At 38.4% G+C, this 17876-nt stretch overlaps 1 protein-coding gene across 6 annotated transcripts in view; it reads right to left on the minus strand.

Annotated features, from left to right (window-relative positions):
* Nucleotides 1-830: 830 nt before the first annotated feature.
* FAM204A (family with sequence similarity 204 member A) overlaps nucleotides 831-17876 on the minus strand; it is a 33814-nt gene continuing 16768 nt past the window's right edge. For 3 of the 6 annotated variants that reach the window (XM_049855340.1, XM_049855339.1, XM_049855341.1), the window contains exons 8-9: nucleotides 5777-5883; nucleotides 831-5475 (exon numbers count right to left, since the gene is read on the minus strand). In XM_049855340.1, the coding sequence (XP_049711297.1) occupies nucleotides 5424-5475; nucleotides 5777-5883 (159 nt within the window). In that variant the 3' untranslated portion in view covers nucleotides 831-5423. The remainder of the gene's footprint in view (nucleotides 5476-5776; nucleotides 5884-17876) is intronic. The other 3 variants (XM_049855337.1, XM_049855336.1, XM_049855338.1) reach the window with 1 other exon arrangement.

Here is a 17876-nt window from a genome sequence, read left to right on the forward strand (position 1 = left end):
CTCTAAGGTGAGCAAGTGTGGCTCCACCACTGAGCTGTGACTGTAGCTAACTGTCTAGACAGGCAACTTGGCATCCTGGGTTTTCTTCTTACTGTCTTACATTCAGGAAACCATCTGAAGTGATACAAGCTCAGGTTCTTTGCAGATTTCAAGTCACCTTATGGTCACTGTTTCTAGAGTACTGCTGCTGTTGGGTACCATGGTCTATTTTCATGTCACAATTAAGACTGTTTTTGTTAAAAGATTTTGGGTTTTAAGAAGCCACTTACACTTCTCAGTCACCCAGATACTGCTTGTCTTTTTTAAATTAGTGAAAAAAAGAATATATATTCCTTCTGGTGTAGAGAGAATATACTCACATAACTAATATTTGTAGGTCTAGGTTACTTTTTTTTTTTTAGGTTACTTATTACACATTGATTATTTCTTTGTATGTAGCAAACAAAAAGTCACTGATTTTCTAATAGCCTACCTGAAAATCATGTTGTCCAAAATCTACGTTACCTATATGTTCTATTAGACTGCATACTTCAGAGAACATGCCTTAGTCATCTTTGTATCCACAAGAGCTTAATGTCTTATTAGCGTTAGTAGGTGTTTAGTACATGTTCCTTAGATATTATGTAGGGAGGAATTCAAAGAAATTCAAAGCTTCATTGTTTCACTATTCCTTATGACATTCATAATTTACTTCTTCTAGTATCTCCCACATTACAAATGAAAACACTTTTTACTCTGGGTAGTCAGAATTGTATGCTATCCATCAAACAATAAAACATTTATAGCTGAGGCACATTCTGCCTAAAGATGAAGTGATATATTAACTTCTTGATCAAATGCCAGAACTTACAGATGAATATGAAAGACATCAATAATTACAGCTTGTACTGGAGCTGTTCGTTTCTAAATCTAAGTTCAATGAACAAGTAATAACTGGACAGACACACCCTTCAGAAATTAGAGGTGGGAAAAGATTACCTCATTCCATACCTGTCACCTGGCAGGCCCCCTGCAGCAATTCAGCAGGAGGCAGCCCTGGGCCCAGGAGGAGGTGTGGGCAGGGGCTTTTAGGATGATGCCAGTGAACAGGCACAGGAGGCCTGTTGTGGGAGCACCAGGCAGCGACGCTCCTCTCAACCACTACCTCCCTTCCCCTTCTAGTGTCTTCTATTCTGTGCTTCCTTACATAAGAAACCCCGTCTGGATACAAAATGCAAGTACTTAAATTCTAATTTTTAAAAAATGCCATGTCACTTGTAAATTTTTTAAGCTTTTATACTTGAATCTAAAAAGGGGTTACTAATAAAAAGATTAATTATCCCTCAGCTAATTCTTGATTTTACAAGCACATCTAAAGATACAACCTACTGCATGGCAATTAACAGGCAACGCAACCAAAAGGCTGTACACTTGTACTCCCAGGGTCAAGAATACAAAAGCCAGTATGGCGGGAAGCTACTCCAGCAGGAAGCTACTCCAGCAGCACTGCTGTATTAGAAGATGTTCTAGCAAAGTGAACACACACCTCCAAAACCGAGGAGGAAAGATGCTGCTGAAGGGGCAACACGACTCAGCTTCACCCTAGAGCAAAATGGTTTGACACCTTTTAAACATTCGTCAGGGCAATCTTGATCTGCCACATGCTGCCAGGTTCTCAGCTGAAGTCAGGAAGCTCTTTCCCAGTAAGTCTCTGAGCTAATTACGCATCAAGGATGTACTTTGTTTTGTTATCTTTTAAGGTGAGCAGGGTGGTGGGAGAATAAAATAATAAAGACAAAAGTAAATTCAGTTCTGCTCATTTATTAAAATATACAGAACACTCCCTACTTAAAAAATGGAAAATGGGTCTTATTGTCTCAGTATGACTCAAAGGGCAAGAATAGATCTATTCTTGATATACTGATATACATTCATAAAGTAATCTCTTGAGAGTTTATTACAACTTACTCTAACACATACTCTATTTTCTAGCATCAGGGCTCCTACTAACCTAAATGTGAAAACCTTGAAAGACACTGTGATCACTTCATAATAAAAATTAATTACTTGAAATACATTTCCCTGGGTTTAAAATGCCTTAGACTTTTCAAAGTACTTTTGGATCCATTCTGTGTTAGAAGGCACTGATGCCACAAATACCAATCTACATTTGGTTTTGGAAAAGATTTTCATGTACATATCTTGTCCAAATATTACTATTTGTTTCATGAAAGTCGGGACTAAGACTTTAGTAGAGTGTAAATTTTAAGCCAATGAATAAACAGTTGGCTTGAAAAAATATTAAATTGACATGCAAAGCATTTGTTGCTCTGCCAGATCCTAAAAATAAAAGCAACTTCTGCCAACATGGAAAAACTTGAATTGTTTCAAGTGGGCTCTGAATCTGACGACTAGGTTTCACTAAGCAAATTTTCCAAAATGGGGCCTGACATGGCATCAATTAATGTTCCAACCTTTATTATCTCTTAAAAAAACAAGCCACAATTGGCAGCTTATTTAAATATTGACCTCATACAAAATGTCTCATAGTTAGCATTTCTAAAAAATCGATATCTTTACCTAACAACTGGAAATTTGAGCATTTTGAAAATTATATCTGCATATTTTAAGAATTAAAATATTCTTATGAGAATAAAGAAATAAATTCATTAAAATATTTAAAAGACAACATTTTAGACAAAAGGTATCAAAGAAATCAATAGGTTTTAAATGTGAAGTTCTAAGCTGTTATTCAAAGTTCAGATTACATTTTATCCCTGTCCTTGGCCTGCCTCTCCCGTACCTGTCTGCTTAAAAAACGAAGTGTGTTTAAAACACGGAGTTAGAGATTTACAATCAGTTGCAAAAACCTGTTCAACTACTGATTTACAGTCTCGGAGATGTATTTAACTCTGTCATCAGAACTAATTATAACAAACCTGAGATTATATATTCAAACTTTCCTTTCGGTGAAAGAAACAGAATGTTCTGCTGAAAATTAGAAACATCCTCAGGGCTCCCAAACAAGAATGCACTACCAACTTTACTTCTCAAAATCAGCGCTGTAAAGCTCAAAATTACGGTTCTTTAGTAAGTTGTTTTAGCCTACAGTACTTAAACAGTAAATCACTGCTACATTAATGCCATACCGATGGCCTGAAACATAGTCATCTCAGTTAACGGTAACTGACGTTTATGTTACTAATCTCACTCAGGCATTCTGGTGGTAGTCTGAGTACATGTCGAAGCTTCAGGGACTCAAGTTATTAGTAATCCAAAAACAATCCGTATTTCAATGTGACCAGAATGGGGAGGACACTCTTTGGGCAACCCTGGCAGTCTAGGAATAATGGCCCCATGTGACTGCTTTAATGAATAAAATGTCTAATTCACATTAAAACTGGTGAAACAAAACCAGTCCCAAATAATATGCCAGCAGGGCCAACCCAAGACAGCCAGCGTCTTCCACTCCTTCATTCCTTCCTCCTGTCCCCAATACCTAATGTCCTTAACTTTCCTGCTATACCAGAATGCTTTGGAGCTTTGCACAAACCATGCCCCAAGGAGTGTGGGCTTACGAGATGGCTCCCCTTATCAAGTGAGTTACAATGCACCCCTCTAGGTGAGCATCCTGCCGAGGGCACTGAGGGGCAACTGCTGGCACGGCAGCAGGCTGAAGAAGGCCTTCTCGTCAGGGGCTCTCACCATCAGGCCCTACCAGAGGCCACTGTGCAAGGAGTCAACATGGTAAGAGTGGTGACGAGTGCCTGCCAAGGATCACTCAATGCTCGAAGGATGTGGAAAGAAGAAAAAGAAAAATGAGGCTGAGGCCAAGGGGAAATGCCCACCTCGGGACCCTATGTATCTGCCTGTTCAAAGACGAGATGTTTAATGTTTCAAACAAAACTACTGGATTGTGTAGTGGATTTTCCCCGCACAGGGGTTTTTAGAGGAAAGGCCCCTCCCTATAAGTTAGTCTTCATCTATAGGATTTTGAAATGTGATGTTCTAGGCAAGCAGTACATAGTTCTATCAACAAAACAGAACAGGAAATATCAAATCATAACAAGTAAGATCTTACAATATTCAGTCTGAATACCTTTTGATGATGGTTTCTGTAAGTAGAAACACAATCTTCTAAAACCTTGCTTTCTCTATACTGGCTTTTCTCAAACAAGTAGAAATGAGCTTTGTTCTCTTAAGTAGTAACTAGTTATTTATTCATTTATTCTGGAACACAGAAACATTAAACATGGCACCATAAATTGGTATAATGTTACTATTATACAAGACTAAAAGTAACAAAATGATTAGTATAATCATGACTCATTTTATATGTTCCTGAATTTATATTATCCACCCAGAGAACGTTTATATTAGACAGCTAGCAAAAAGAACCTCTGATGAGGGCTGAGAAAGGGAGGCGAACTGCTGAAAACCACGGTGAGCATGGATACGAGGCAGTGCCAAAAGGCCAAGGGCCTGACAAGGCCATCACAGTGTCCGACTGTGGTCTCGTTTGCTGGCTTGTTATATGGTTTCTCAAAGCCCTTCCCAGTTAGGACTCTGAAATGCACTATGAAAACTACTTTGTATGGTACTAATTCTTTCTTTATCCTGAGTATTTAATCTTTTAAGGAGTAACAGGAAGACGAGCTAAAAACAACCAAACCACATTCTTAGAAGGTCCAGAGTGGTACCGTCCTGAGTTATAACTGTCTGTTTAATATAGTTACACCATTTTCTCTTCTAAGAACTATTTCATAATTTAAAGAATGACATGGCTGAGAGAAAGATTTAGGAAGACAGTTCCATGCAGGGCTGAATTTAAATCATCCCCCAAATACTACAGTATATGATGTTCTTTATTGAAGTATTATATCTGAAAGTACACAAAAATTAATCAATTGCTTTTACCATGTGACTATGACATATCACCTCTACTGCCTCTCAATAAAGAGTCAAGAATAACTTTTATAACATCAAGGTAATTAAAGTCAGTGGTGAAAGACAGAATCAAGTGAGACTTCCTTAGCACTTATGACCAATCCATCATAAATACCAATCTTAAAAACCACATTCCAGAATAAGTGCAGTTAAACCAAGTACAGACAAGAAAGTTCAAGGAGCTCGCTGGCTACGTTATACCAAATGGATAAAAAGTAAAACTGACTGTATTATAGGTCTACATAAATAAATAAATGAATTCTATCATTTCTTTCTCTGTGTATGCTTAGATTTCTCATACCAATCACAGAAAACTCCGCTTCAATAGGATAAGCTCCCCAGAAAAAGACTGAAAAGGTTTGATAATCAACTCCCAAATTTTAGACTTTGTTTATCTACTTCTATCAGTTTCTTGACGTATTTAATATATGCAGGAAAATCTCTTCAGTAAATTGAGCACTTGGAAGTCTAGAAAGATCCTGAAGAACTCTGGCAAGTTACATATATCCCATGTTGCTTTTGGTTTCCCATCTCTTCTTTGCTTCAAATCTAAAATGAAGAGCATAAAAATCTTGATTTATTTCTAAAGTAAAATAATTACTTTTGCTAAAGTAACATGTTTACTAAGTGCCCAAAGTAAAGCAACCTTAAAAAATTTTCACAGACTCCATTACAAACTAAACATCAAACAGGAGGAAGAAATGCCTCCATATTTACAAGCTGATAAACATTCAGAGACAGAACAAAATGAATCAAAATTACATACAAACTGGATTCACAAAATGTATGAGCAGGATTTCTCAAACTCCTATGGAATTAGTAGAATTACTGCGAAAAATCTTAACCTTACCCCCATGCAAGTTTCTTCTTTTTTCGAACAACCTGTGAATTTTCAGCCTCCTTTTTGGCTTTTACAAAGTTGTGACAGGCAATAGCTTTGGCAATTTTAACTCCAAGCTAAGAATTGTAAAAAAGAAAAAAAAAAAAAATAGTGAAAATAAATCTTCCAGCTAATACAAAAATTACAATACAAATACTTAAGAACCCATGGGTAAGAAAACCACGTCTAGATTTTAGAAATCCTCTTACTCAGGTCCCTCGAACAACCAAAGTATAACGAATACACAGAGACTGCCTGTATTTCCCTTACCCCCCGGGCTGTATTTCCCTTACCCCCGAGTGACCTTTCATCCTCACTGTTTCAGTCTCCTGGATGGCAATCCAGCCCAAACCCAGGTGCCTGAGGGTCCATGAAGGTGGTGATGAGGGCGCGTGGCATTTCACATTTCGGTAGGCCCAACGGGAACTCACCCCTGATAAGACTGCACAGACTGACAGAGACATCAAGTGCCTTTGCTCTGGGCTAGAATTACGGCAACTCAGTATGGTCACACCAGTTATCTCCTGCTCATCAGGAGCTCTGACTGGCAGTTATAGACGTGATTAATACAATATGGGAAAGCTAATTACTCCTTCATAAACGTACTTTGTAAGACAGGCAACTGCTTTTAATTCACTGAGAGAAAAAAAAAGAATAAAAGGAGTGCTAAAAGGTGGAAAGGCTGGGCACCAGGACCACAGCACCTGTGTGTGGCCTTTGCCAGTCCCTCTGTCCAGGCTCCACTTATGCCCAACTGCCAGTCCTGCAGGTCCACTCAAAACGAATCCCCCTCCTGGAAGTCTTCACTAACTCAACCCCAAATCATCTTTGCTCTCTGTATTTCGATGGCCCTTTAGCTTCTCTGCTGTCACTTTACAGTCCTCATTCTTTGCTCTACACAGCTCTCTGGCTGCAAGAGCTATTTCTCAGCAAGTTTCTTCAGCACAGGCACACTGCTATCTTCTAGCTTTCGTGGGCTTATTTTAAAAATGCCCACCTACGTGGACTGCTCAAAGTATCTGATAAGACCCAGTTTAAACAACAAAGACTAAAAATCTCTTCCTGGTGTTCCTTGCCTCACCTATCTCTTCTAAAGGACAAGTAGACTTGTGGAATAGAAGAAATGACCCGGAAGCCACTCTGAAGTCAACATGTTAAAGCCCAGGTTGTACGGATCTGTTCATACATAGTAAGGCAGGTAGGAGGTCAAAAGCACACGAAGCCAATTTAGGACAGCAGGCTTGACGTTCCTTCCAGCTTACCTTGGAGAACAATTTCCTTTAGGGTGGACAGACAAGTCGTAATCAAGCCCTGACTAGAGTTCATTAATCAGAACAAAAATAGATCTGGGTTTTCAGCCCAAGGAAGAATATACATAAAGAATGGAAGCAACCTGACAATTAAACCAAGGTGCTGAATTGGTCAATGCCCAGAGAAAAGCCATTGAAGAAAGAATGATGGATTCTGACTTGTGAGAGCCCACTTGGGCAAGAAAACCAATCCCAGTGTCCTCTCCAAATGCTGAACCAATATTAGCAGCCCTACTGTTGCTACCATCTTTTTTCATAAGGACACCATTCATTCAACAAATACTACCGAGGGCACAAATGCATTGGTTTGCCAGGCACTGTTCTAGGTGCTGGAGTGACAGTGTTGAACAAAACAGGGCTTACTTGCAAACTGGGGGCCCAGGGAGAAAGGGTTTTTAGTTACATGTGACTGCTTCAATACTGGCCTTGTTTCTTTGGTTCTCTTTTCATTACTGGTTCTTAATCAGGGAAAAGTTAATCAATGTCACTAACCACCACAAAAGGCTAAGAACCAAAGGCCTGTAGCATCATCATCTAAGGAGAAAATGAACTTCTGGCAGGATGTTGTGGCACAATTTCTCATCAAGATGGATTTCCTACCCACTGAGAAACCACCCGTTTGTCAAAAATATAAAAAATCAAGTTAGCACCTGTCAGATTCAAACAAATCCCCAAACTGACTGGCTCAACTTTTATTTCTTGTTTCACCTGAAGTCTACTCTGGATTGGCAGGGCTTCTATCCTGTGGTGCCACCATCTTGACATGTGGCTTTCAGGGTCATGATGGCAGAAGAAGAGTGAGCTGGGAGGTCTCACGCTGGCTCTTAAATCCTTTAGACCAGAAGTGACACAGTCTGTCTGCTCACAGCCCACTGGTAGGAACTGCTCACATGGCTCCATCTAAACACGCGGGGCTGGGAAATACGGGGATGCAATGGGCTGTCTGGTGAGCAGGAAACGCACCTATGAGCGTTTACTCCTGCCACAAAGCATCACTTGATATGCAGGTTTAAGATGCGCGAGAGCTCTCTCCACATTCCTGTGGAACATTTAGTCTCTTCCCCATCCCCAGCCCCCAAATGATAAAATACAGAAATCTATATTTTTCCATTAACTGCATTCTGATGCATGATACGTCAAATGCAAATCTGTTATATGATATAGCTTTGCTAAGTCCCTAAAAATAACGTAACCCCCTGCAAAAACGACTCACGCAGCTAGCTGGTCCTATATTTAAATTGAGCCTACACTTTGTGTAAGAAACAAAAATGACCTGAACCATCTCTGCCACATAACCATTAACCAGCCATCCAATAAAATTATTTTCCAAAATTGTTGTAAAATTAAGATATACAGTGAAACCTGTGAGAGCTAGAACTCAATGGGACTGCCTTGTTTTTATTCTTGTTTTCTGCCTTTGACAGATGCAGTCTTACCACCTTTCTATTGCTCTTTTTAGTGGAAAACGTTTGCGTTTTCCTTCTCCGACAGGTTTCCACCTTACACAGGTTCTGGCTTTACCGGGATTTACCGCAGTTGGCGTTCTGAACTTATTGAAACTTCCCAATACGGGTTTTCTGGATTGGGAACAGACAAAAGAAGAGCACCTCGGTGTCTGGACAGGGGCCTCTTCGTCTCCACGAGGCCAGGTACTCTGAGAATGTAAAAGCTTTTGGTTCTGCAGTAGCACTAAGGCCAACCCAGCACCAAAGCAGAGTTAGAGCAAATGTTCCTTAAGACAGTATAAACTTGTTAAAAATAATTCATTACAACACATTAAGCAAGTATTCACATGAGAGGGTGCCATCAATTTTGTGAGCTAAGTAAATATAATAAGCGACTGGGTACACAGACAGACCTGTGGCTGTAAAAGATATATTTTCTAACTCTATTTTACCTTGGGCTAGGCTAAATGGAATGTTCTTCAACTGATGCACAGTAAACAGGCCTGGTCTACATATTTTATGGGAAAAATCTTTTAGCTTGTACTGATGAGGAAAAGTCATATCCTTTTTAGTGTCCTTCATATGCTTAAAATGAACGTGTTTCACTTATTTCTGTGAAGAAAGAAGAATGGAAATGTTTTTTCATTCTACGGGATACGAAGACCTATGGAAGAGAGAGTTGAGAAGAAATGCATTTTTTCAGGCAAGACGGCTAATCCCAGTGCCAGAATATAAAGGAATATCGTCCCGTGTTTCAGTGTTGCAAACAAATAATATAGGCCTACAAGAATACCCCTTTTGCTTCTGTCAAAAAGAAAAATGCCATCTTCATGCCCTATGTAAACATCACAAAAGCTTGGTCAATGGTTTTTATGTTAAAAAACTGTTTCGGGGCATCAGATAACTACAGCAACACAATGTGGAAAGAAATTTCTTAAAATGAAAAAAATATATACAGGAGTTTTTGTATGTGTAGCCAAAGTACCAGCATTTTCCATATAGAACATCCAATATTTTGCTGCATTTTAATTAAGGTGTCTAAACATTATCACAAAGAACTGCAAATTGGTCAGAGCACGTGGTAAGGAAAATTAAGCTCTAAAGGCTTTTTATCACCATATTTCAGGAACCAAGGGTGTAAAATGTTCTAATTTGGGATATATTAAAAGCCATAAAAGGTCTTTCAAAAAGATTAATGGTACTTTGCTTGGATTTAAGATAAGGGCTTTAGCTGGTTGGAAAAGCAGGGCCCTGGCTGGACCCTGGAGGCATTCATCTTTACAGCCACTTGGAAGATTTGTAAAAGCGGCTGCATAACCTCAAGCAAGAGCACGGCGACATTTTTTTAATTCCTTTCAATTTTACAGGTTTAGCGAGTGTAAACCACACAGGCCTGTAAAATAGACACAATGGCACGTCCTTGTAATACAGTACAGATTTTTAAAAGACAAACTTTCAAAATAAAGTTAGTTTTCCTTGCAAAATCTTGCCAGTATAAAGTTGGATAATCATTTGAAGCATCTGATTCAAAGCGGCTTAATCTGGCTTAACTGTAAACTTCTTATCCATTTCATAAAATATTTTACTCATCTCAAAATTGCTAGCTTGTAACAGATTTATGAAGTCTTCCTCCCTTTTGAACACTTTCAAGGCACTTATTTAAAAATACCAATTATCATACTTTAACTTTTGATGGAATAATAGGTCTCTATGAAAAATATTTATGCCATTCTCTTTTGTTCTTTAATTAAATGAAAACAGATGTTTTCTGAAGTAAAGCGGAACCATTACTGGAGCACTTAAAGTGTTAAGGTCTTTAATTTTTATATCAGTTTGGTCGACAATTCCTGATTGTCTTTACTCAAGCTCAACATTAATGTCAAGCAAGTTACCTAGGAGACGAAAGAGATCAAAGAGACAAAAACCCCTCCAATGTCTGATTAATCAAGCCTGCAAACAGCTTATTTCTTTTAGCCTGCATGCAAGTATGAAAATGAGATTCTGGGAGCCGAACGTTGTGCAGATTTGTTCATTCTTATCAGAACAAAGCCAGCGGCAGCTTATTTCATGGATCATTGGCACTGTCATCAGTGCTACACAGAACGGGTGACAGCTCCTCATTTTGAGGCTTGAACAAAATTAGCAAAAAGTCGGCACAAATTAGCCTCTCATCTTTTTAGTAATATGACATTATTCATTTACTTTTTATCCAATTTTTAATTTTTTCCTTGTCAGCTATCCCTTTCTAGTGTCTCTTGCATGGCATCATAAAATGCCTCCTTTTAAAAAACAACCAAAGAAATAGCCCAAGTTGAAATAATATGCAAAGTTCAAAAAGCAAGTAGGAAAAAGCACTTCCACTGACTGATAACACTGTCATTTTTGGAACTTTCAAACCTTTGTGCTAATATTGGTAAACAGCTTCGGATGCCACGCAGTTACGGAGCTGGCGGGACATTACAGGAAAGGGTACTTTGTGGCTGCTGTGTTTCATGCAAACCACAACGCGATACGGTATGCGCTACAGTAAATTCAGGTTGTCTGCTTTGGGATGGGGACCTTTCTCTCCATGGTCACACCTGAGATGCCGAAGCTCTCTCTATTGTCAGCAAATAAGCCATGCCACGTCCAGTCATTTAAACTCTGACTTTAAATCGAGTCATTTTCTCTCTGTTATAGGAAATAGCCTAATTGCACTGTCATCTTAAAATGTGCACGCCCAGGTTTGCACATGCTTGTGTAGTAAGTGTGTGTGTGTGGATGTATACACCTAATCATTTTTTATACCCTACAATTTCATATCACCGAAAGCTACATGGTTTTTATTTTAAAGCAAAACCTAACAAATCCTATTCTAAAAATACATCAAAAAGATATATATACATATATATGTATATATGTCTGCTTATATATTTTATTATATATCATATATATGAACCACCTTGCAATGTATACAATGTATATATTTGGTCCATAAGGTGTGTGAAGATATAGTTTGATTCCTATACTCGACTTTGATTTCATAGTGAAATAGTTTACATAACACCTGTTTTAATGATGACTATTAAGGCTTCAAATTATATGTAGATTACAGTATTCCAAATGAGGGAGAAAAGATGTTCTACTGTTGAAATTACTCCTGGATATAGACATTTACATTCAGGCAACTTACTCCATTCATAGGGGAAAAAAGCATTAAAAAATTAACCATAAGCTGTTAGATGCTTTACACAGTCCCCATAAGACAGTTTTTTTAAAGAACTGTAGTACTGTTTTCAGCAATTTCTTTATCTCTGTTCTTCTAAGAAAGCTTATTAACAAGCTTTGAACTTAAAAGCACATTTACAATAATGTGCCATCAACAGTTTTATAAGCTAATTAGAAAAAGATTAATTAATGACTGGCTGCTAATAAAATGGCAATCATGAAGAAAGAAACCAAGGGTGCTAAGCTTCAACTACCACCAATTAAGAGCTAATTACAAACAAATTATATATGTGTTTTGCTGTGGGCTTTAATTTACTAAAATGGTTTTAATTAAAAGAGAAAACATGCTGATTAATTGAACTGCAGAAAAAATCTACAGTATAAACTGCTTTGTCTGTCTCTTTAATTAGACTTGTAACATCTGAAATCTTTTTTTCAAGGTTTGTTAAAAGCACAGATAAACATAATTAAAAGAGAGCATGAGGAACGCCTCTCCAGGTGAGCACCCAATCACACCCAAAGGTTAAAAGCAAACACCCCTCCGCGATGAGTCGATGGAGGCACACCTAAAAACCCCAGAGAGACTCTGTCGCTGAGTACTATCTGATTTTTGCAATGTTAAAATACTCCATCTTTAAGGCTGTGCACATTTTTGAATGGCAATGAATACATCTTTAGATTCCCAATGTTAAGGAATTCGACCCTCCCTTACCTCTACAGACATTGCTTGTCTTCCATGCATCGTGCTAATTGTTCATCTACACGTAATAGCTGAATTGCTTCTAAGAATTAAGGAGAACAAGGCTTCAAAGAATTAAAATAACCATTTAAAAGGCTCCTGACTATGCTCAGACCATAAAGTGATATACAGAGGTACAGTTAAATAAAAAAAGCACTGAGAGATGACCGAGGTTAACAAAAGTCAGTCCTGATGACCCCCAACAGACACACGTGCCCCTTGCCAAGCTGAGAGCTCCCACCTCTCTAGGTAGCTGACCAAGCTTCTGACCAGCAAAAAAAAGGCCTATTCCACTAGGACTTTTTCCTCTCCGGTGTCCTGTATTCTTTACCATTGCTTACCAGAGAAATATACCACAAAGAAAATGGTCCTAAACCCTACTGCCTACCTGGGAAGAGGAAGAAACGAAGAAAGGAAGGCAGGGAGGGAGGAGATGAATAAATAAGGAACAGAAGGCAGAGCAGTAAAATTTTACTGTATTTCACATTGACAGAGAGAAATAAAATCTATCTCGCCAGACAGTTTGTACACAGATGACTGTATGAAATAATCATTTAAGTAAAAAACAACCTTTTGCTTTTAGGGCAAAACCTGTGGTTAGACTGTTTTTTGTACACATCCCTGGAACCAGCAAATGTGGAGATATTAAATTTTAAATTCTTAATATATATAATAGTCCATGCATTTTTACTCTGTTTATGCACAATGTTCGGTGGCTAGAAATCACAGTAATTAAGAAAATAAAAAGTGCCTGCCATCCTTCACCAGGGTCACAGGTTCCAGGGATAAATTCTTATAACAGCTAATTGGAACACACTGTTCAGCTTCATATCTGAACAAGCCGTTATACCTTGGAAACACTGTTGTCAAGATATTTCTACCCAAAGAAAGTATTCACAAAACATAGGAAGAAAACAATTCTGCTCTCTGGATTACAGAATCAAGGGTTTAGAATCACATGATTTGCTTCACTGTAATATGTCTTCAATTCAGCTTTTTTTTCTTTGCTGCACAAACCTTCCCTAAAAATTGTAGCTTTGAAAATAGCATGGTCTAGAAATCACTTTAAAGTTATCAAGTTTGACCACATCTCCAGTTCAAAAATTTAGACAGGGTAATGTTCATGGTATTCTGATAAGTAAATCTGTCAAAACTGTTATTATATGGGGAGGTTCTTTTTTTTGGAGGGGATGTGGGCCTTCAAGCTCCTATTCTATCATGCCAGCGTGACACTTACACCTACAGAAAGCCAACCAAAATGAAAAGGGTGAACTGTAGCCAGAAACCTTTTGAGGAAAGCAAAGCCTAACAACAAACTGTCCTGGAAAAATTCTGAATGCTAAAGCGAATGTTAGAGCATCCGAAGCGTTTTTGATAAATAACTACTTTTTAGATGTTAGGAATCCAGAAACTATTTCCTCAAGTGTACATACACCTGTTCAATGAGATCACCTTCAGACTGCCTAGGAAACTGCTCTACGAGTTCAGGCTACAAATTAATAATTGGCCCAAATTTAGAGAGCCTTTAATTCAGTCAGCTGTCAGAGAATACAACGAAATCAGGTCTAGCCTTAGTTTTAAAGAGCCATGTCTACCTTCTTGATTTAAATATTAACAAACTATTATATTTCAACACTGCTAATTTACCTCTGCTTTGCAATCCAAAAATTTAAGTACTCTATAACAAAATCAAAATTAAATTCCCAGTTTAATTCATCACGCAAATATGTGTGTGTGTGTGTGTGTGTATGATACTATTAAAATGAGATTTTTTTTTCATCCTTGATACTTGTGATACTTTGGTTAGATTCTAAATAAATACAATGCAAAAACCATAAGCAACCTCTATTCCCTGCTCACTTCTGCCCTAACACTGTACAGGTGTAACTAAAATCCAACTGAGCAGTAGGTCTAGTGCGATTCATTTGATGACAGAAACTCACTGTTCTGCTGCCAAACCAAGTTGGTTTTAATCTACACAGGTTAACACAAAGATGCCTAGAGAAAAATTCTCTTTCTGAAATGTAAGATTCAACCTAACTGCTGCCTCCTTAACTAAATCTAGGCTTCAGTAATTTTTAAATTTTATTTAAATTCTTCCGGTTCCTATAAATTGGTACAATATGGACTGTAAGGACTATGTCAGAAAAGACACAGGACCAAAGGTTGGCATTTTCGAGGATCGCCATCAGTGAATGGAATGTACTTCCAACTCAAGCCTGAGGTTAACAAGCTACACATATGCTCAAATACTTGCACACTATATATTATTTTTAAAGAGCTCACCTTCTTCCTTTTTTTTCAAAATTAGAACAGTTTCATCAGTATTACACAACCCAAATATATTTTTCCATTTCATCTCTCCTCCAAGATTATAAACAACTAAGAAGTATTTAACCAACAGGAGGCGTAGTCCCAAATCCTCAATACTACATGGCAAAACCAAAGCTGACAGTACAGTCTAGGCTTCAAACATGTAAACCGGAGCCATTCCCCAAACCAGACCACATACATCCTGAATGTCAGCATTAATTTAAGGGAATGTGACTCTGGAAAAATACACACTTGCTGTGCCACAAAGACAGAGTGCTGACAGCCGTAACTTTGGCACACTGTGTTTTTGAGGAACTGTTTTCAAGGCCTGTTCGCAGACATGGTTCTACTTTTGGCTTCATTTTTCTTAACACTGATGCCGTCCTATTGGTTTCACAGGCTTATAGATGTCAAACATCAAAAATTAGTTTCACTTATTATGGTTGGAAAAAGCTTTAAGAACTCTGGGATCTGTGCCTCTGAGCAAAGGCTTTATCAGCAGGTCCCAGTCACTGCTTCTTGAAAAAAGAAAATGGTACTGATTAAAAACCAATACACCTGATTTCCAAAAGGACACCTACCACGCACATGTACATTTCATTCATAAAAGCTTTCTGCCCCAAACTCACAATTACTTACTTCTCAAAATCTCCTCTCCCATATTCACAGTGATTGTCACCAAGGGGATAAATACGAAAAATTAAATCTCAAACTATTTATTCAAGAATTCGATCTCGATTACTTTTTCTTCACGGGTGCTTAATTAACATAGCATCAGTATCTCTCCAACGTCTGTGTCTGAACAGCAAACATTTTCCACATGTTTTTCCACTTAGACAGGGAAAAGAACAGGGCTCAAATTATTGTTTTTCTTTTAATCAGAATTCTTTAATCCCACACTGAATAAATTTAATTTATATTTACCAGAACAAAGAATTACATTCGTATAGAAAAAGAACATGAGAAAAAAACGTTTACTATCCTTATAAGTGCTCAAAATATCATGTATTTCTAAACCAATCTCATTTGTTATTAAGTGTGACAAGAAATAACCAAGCTTTGTCTTTGTACAAATGGAAAATACCTAGTCAGTAGAAGTACATAATTTTCATTTTTTAAATAGCAGTATGACAATATCCTCAAAGGAGGCACAGTATTTCTGAAATCAATAAGGCTCTTCTTCCCTATGTTTTGATTGAGGAGAACAGAAAGGGAAAGGAAAGCTCACCAGTGAAAACTAGTAGAGTAGAGAAGATTGGAGTTAATATGCAACCAATGGTGGGCAGAATTGGAAACCCTGGTGGCATAGTAGTTAAGTGCTACGACTGCTAACCAAGAGATTGGCAGTACAAATCCGCCAGGCGCTCCCTGGAAACTATGGGGCAGTTCTCCTTCGTCCTATAGGGTCGCTATGAGTCTGAATCGACTCGACGGCAGTGGGTGGGTGGTGGGCAGAATGTCACATGATAACCCCATCCCATCCCAGGGCATCATTTAGGAGCCCACTGACTCATAGTGACCCTATGGAAGAGAGGAGAACTGCCCCATAGGTTTTGAAGCCTGTAAATCATTACAGAAGCAAGCTGCCACATCTTTCTCCCATGGGTTTGAACTGCCAACCTTTCGGGTAGCAGCCGAGTGCTTACCCACTGCACCCCCAGGCTCCTTCTATGCTGGCACAGAACGCTCAATTTAAGCGTTTTATATTGGCTCTCTTCTCACCCATCATGAGATGTCCTATTGCACCCCTATCCTTGCAGCCACAAATGATATCTATCCACTGGAGTCTCTTCCAACTCCACAAGCACTGTCCCTCCCCACCATTTCCTGACATTTCCATAGTCAACTCCCCCAATTTTGGAGATAAAATAAACTACTAGCATAATTTTGCTCTCTTGTGGGTTAACTCTACTTGCAGGTTGGCCAAGAAACTTAATCACTATTTCTAACAACACTTCTATGAAGAAGTTTCAAGTGCCAAAATAGTCTAGTTACTAACAAACAGTAGATGCTATGCTTGTTAAGAACAGAATTTTAAAGGTGATCTTGGCTCAAAGTTGATCTGTAGGGAAAGGGCCCCGATCTCACTCACACTGAAGAAGGCACTGTTAACAACCAATAACACTGAAATGCTACTGAATCCGTGGCATCATTTAACACGCCATCAAATTCATTTCATTAAGATGTAGTATCTTCCTGAGTAAGGAAATGCTCTGATATCCAACGAACGGTAGACTACACTCAATGAAGCCGAAACGCAGCCACTTTAAGGATGAAATAGAGTAATGTCAAACCGAAAGCTCAGGTATCATAAGCTGGAACGAGGGAAATGATGGCTTAGGAGAAAAAGAAAACATTAAAAAAGGTTTTTTTAATATAGCATTATTCACAATAGCCAAAAGATGGAAATATCCCAAGTGCCCATAAACAGATGAGTGGATAAATAAAATACACTGTATATAGACGATGGAGTACTATTCAGCCATAAAGAGAAATGAAGTGCTGATACATGGCACCACATGGATGAACTCTGAAAATATTATGCTACGTAAAATGAGCCATATGCAAAAGATCAAATACTTTTATGAAATATCTAGAACAGCAAATCATTGAGACAAAATAAGATTAGTGATTACTTGGGGCTGGGGAGAAGGAGGAAAAGAAGGCAGGAAGGAAAAGAGCAAAATTATTTTCTTCCTGTTTTCAACGGCAGCTAACAACAACAATCTATTGCCTAGCACTAGTTAGTAGCGATTCTCAGTTGGGGAGGACTATCCCCCCAGGGGTGTACGTAGAACTCCTGTGGTGGCCTTGTGTAGTTAGAAAAAGAACACCCAATATGCCTATTAATTTTATACTATAAATTACAGGAAAAAAGGCTGAAAATCTTTCCGGCTAATGGAGATGCGCAGACTATGCAGTAAGAAGCAGGTCTGGGAGCAAGGGTTAAGAAAGGGTTGAGGTGATGTGACTTTAGAACACAGAGCTGCCCTCAGGGAGAGTTAATCTGAATTAAAGATGCCAGTGGAGCAGCTGGTGGATTCAAACTGCCAACC

Source organism: Elephas maximus, chromosome 16, assembly GCF_024166365.1.
Source record: "Elephas maximus indicus isolate mEleMax1 chromosome 16, mEleMax1 primary haplotype, whole genome shotgun sequence".
NCBI classification, from domain to species: Eukaryota; Metazoa; Chordata; class Mammalia; order Proboscidea; family Elephantidae; genus Elephas; species Elephas maximus.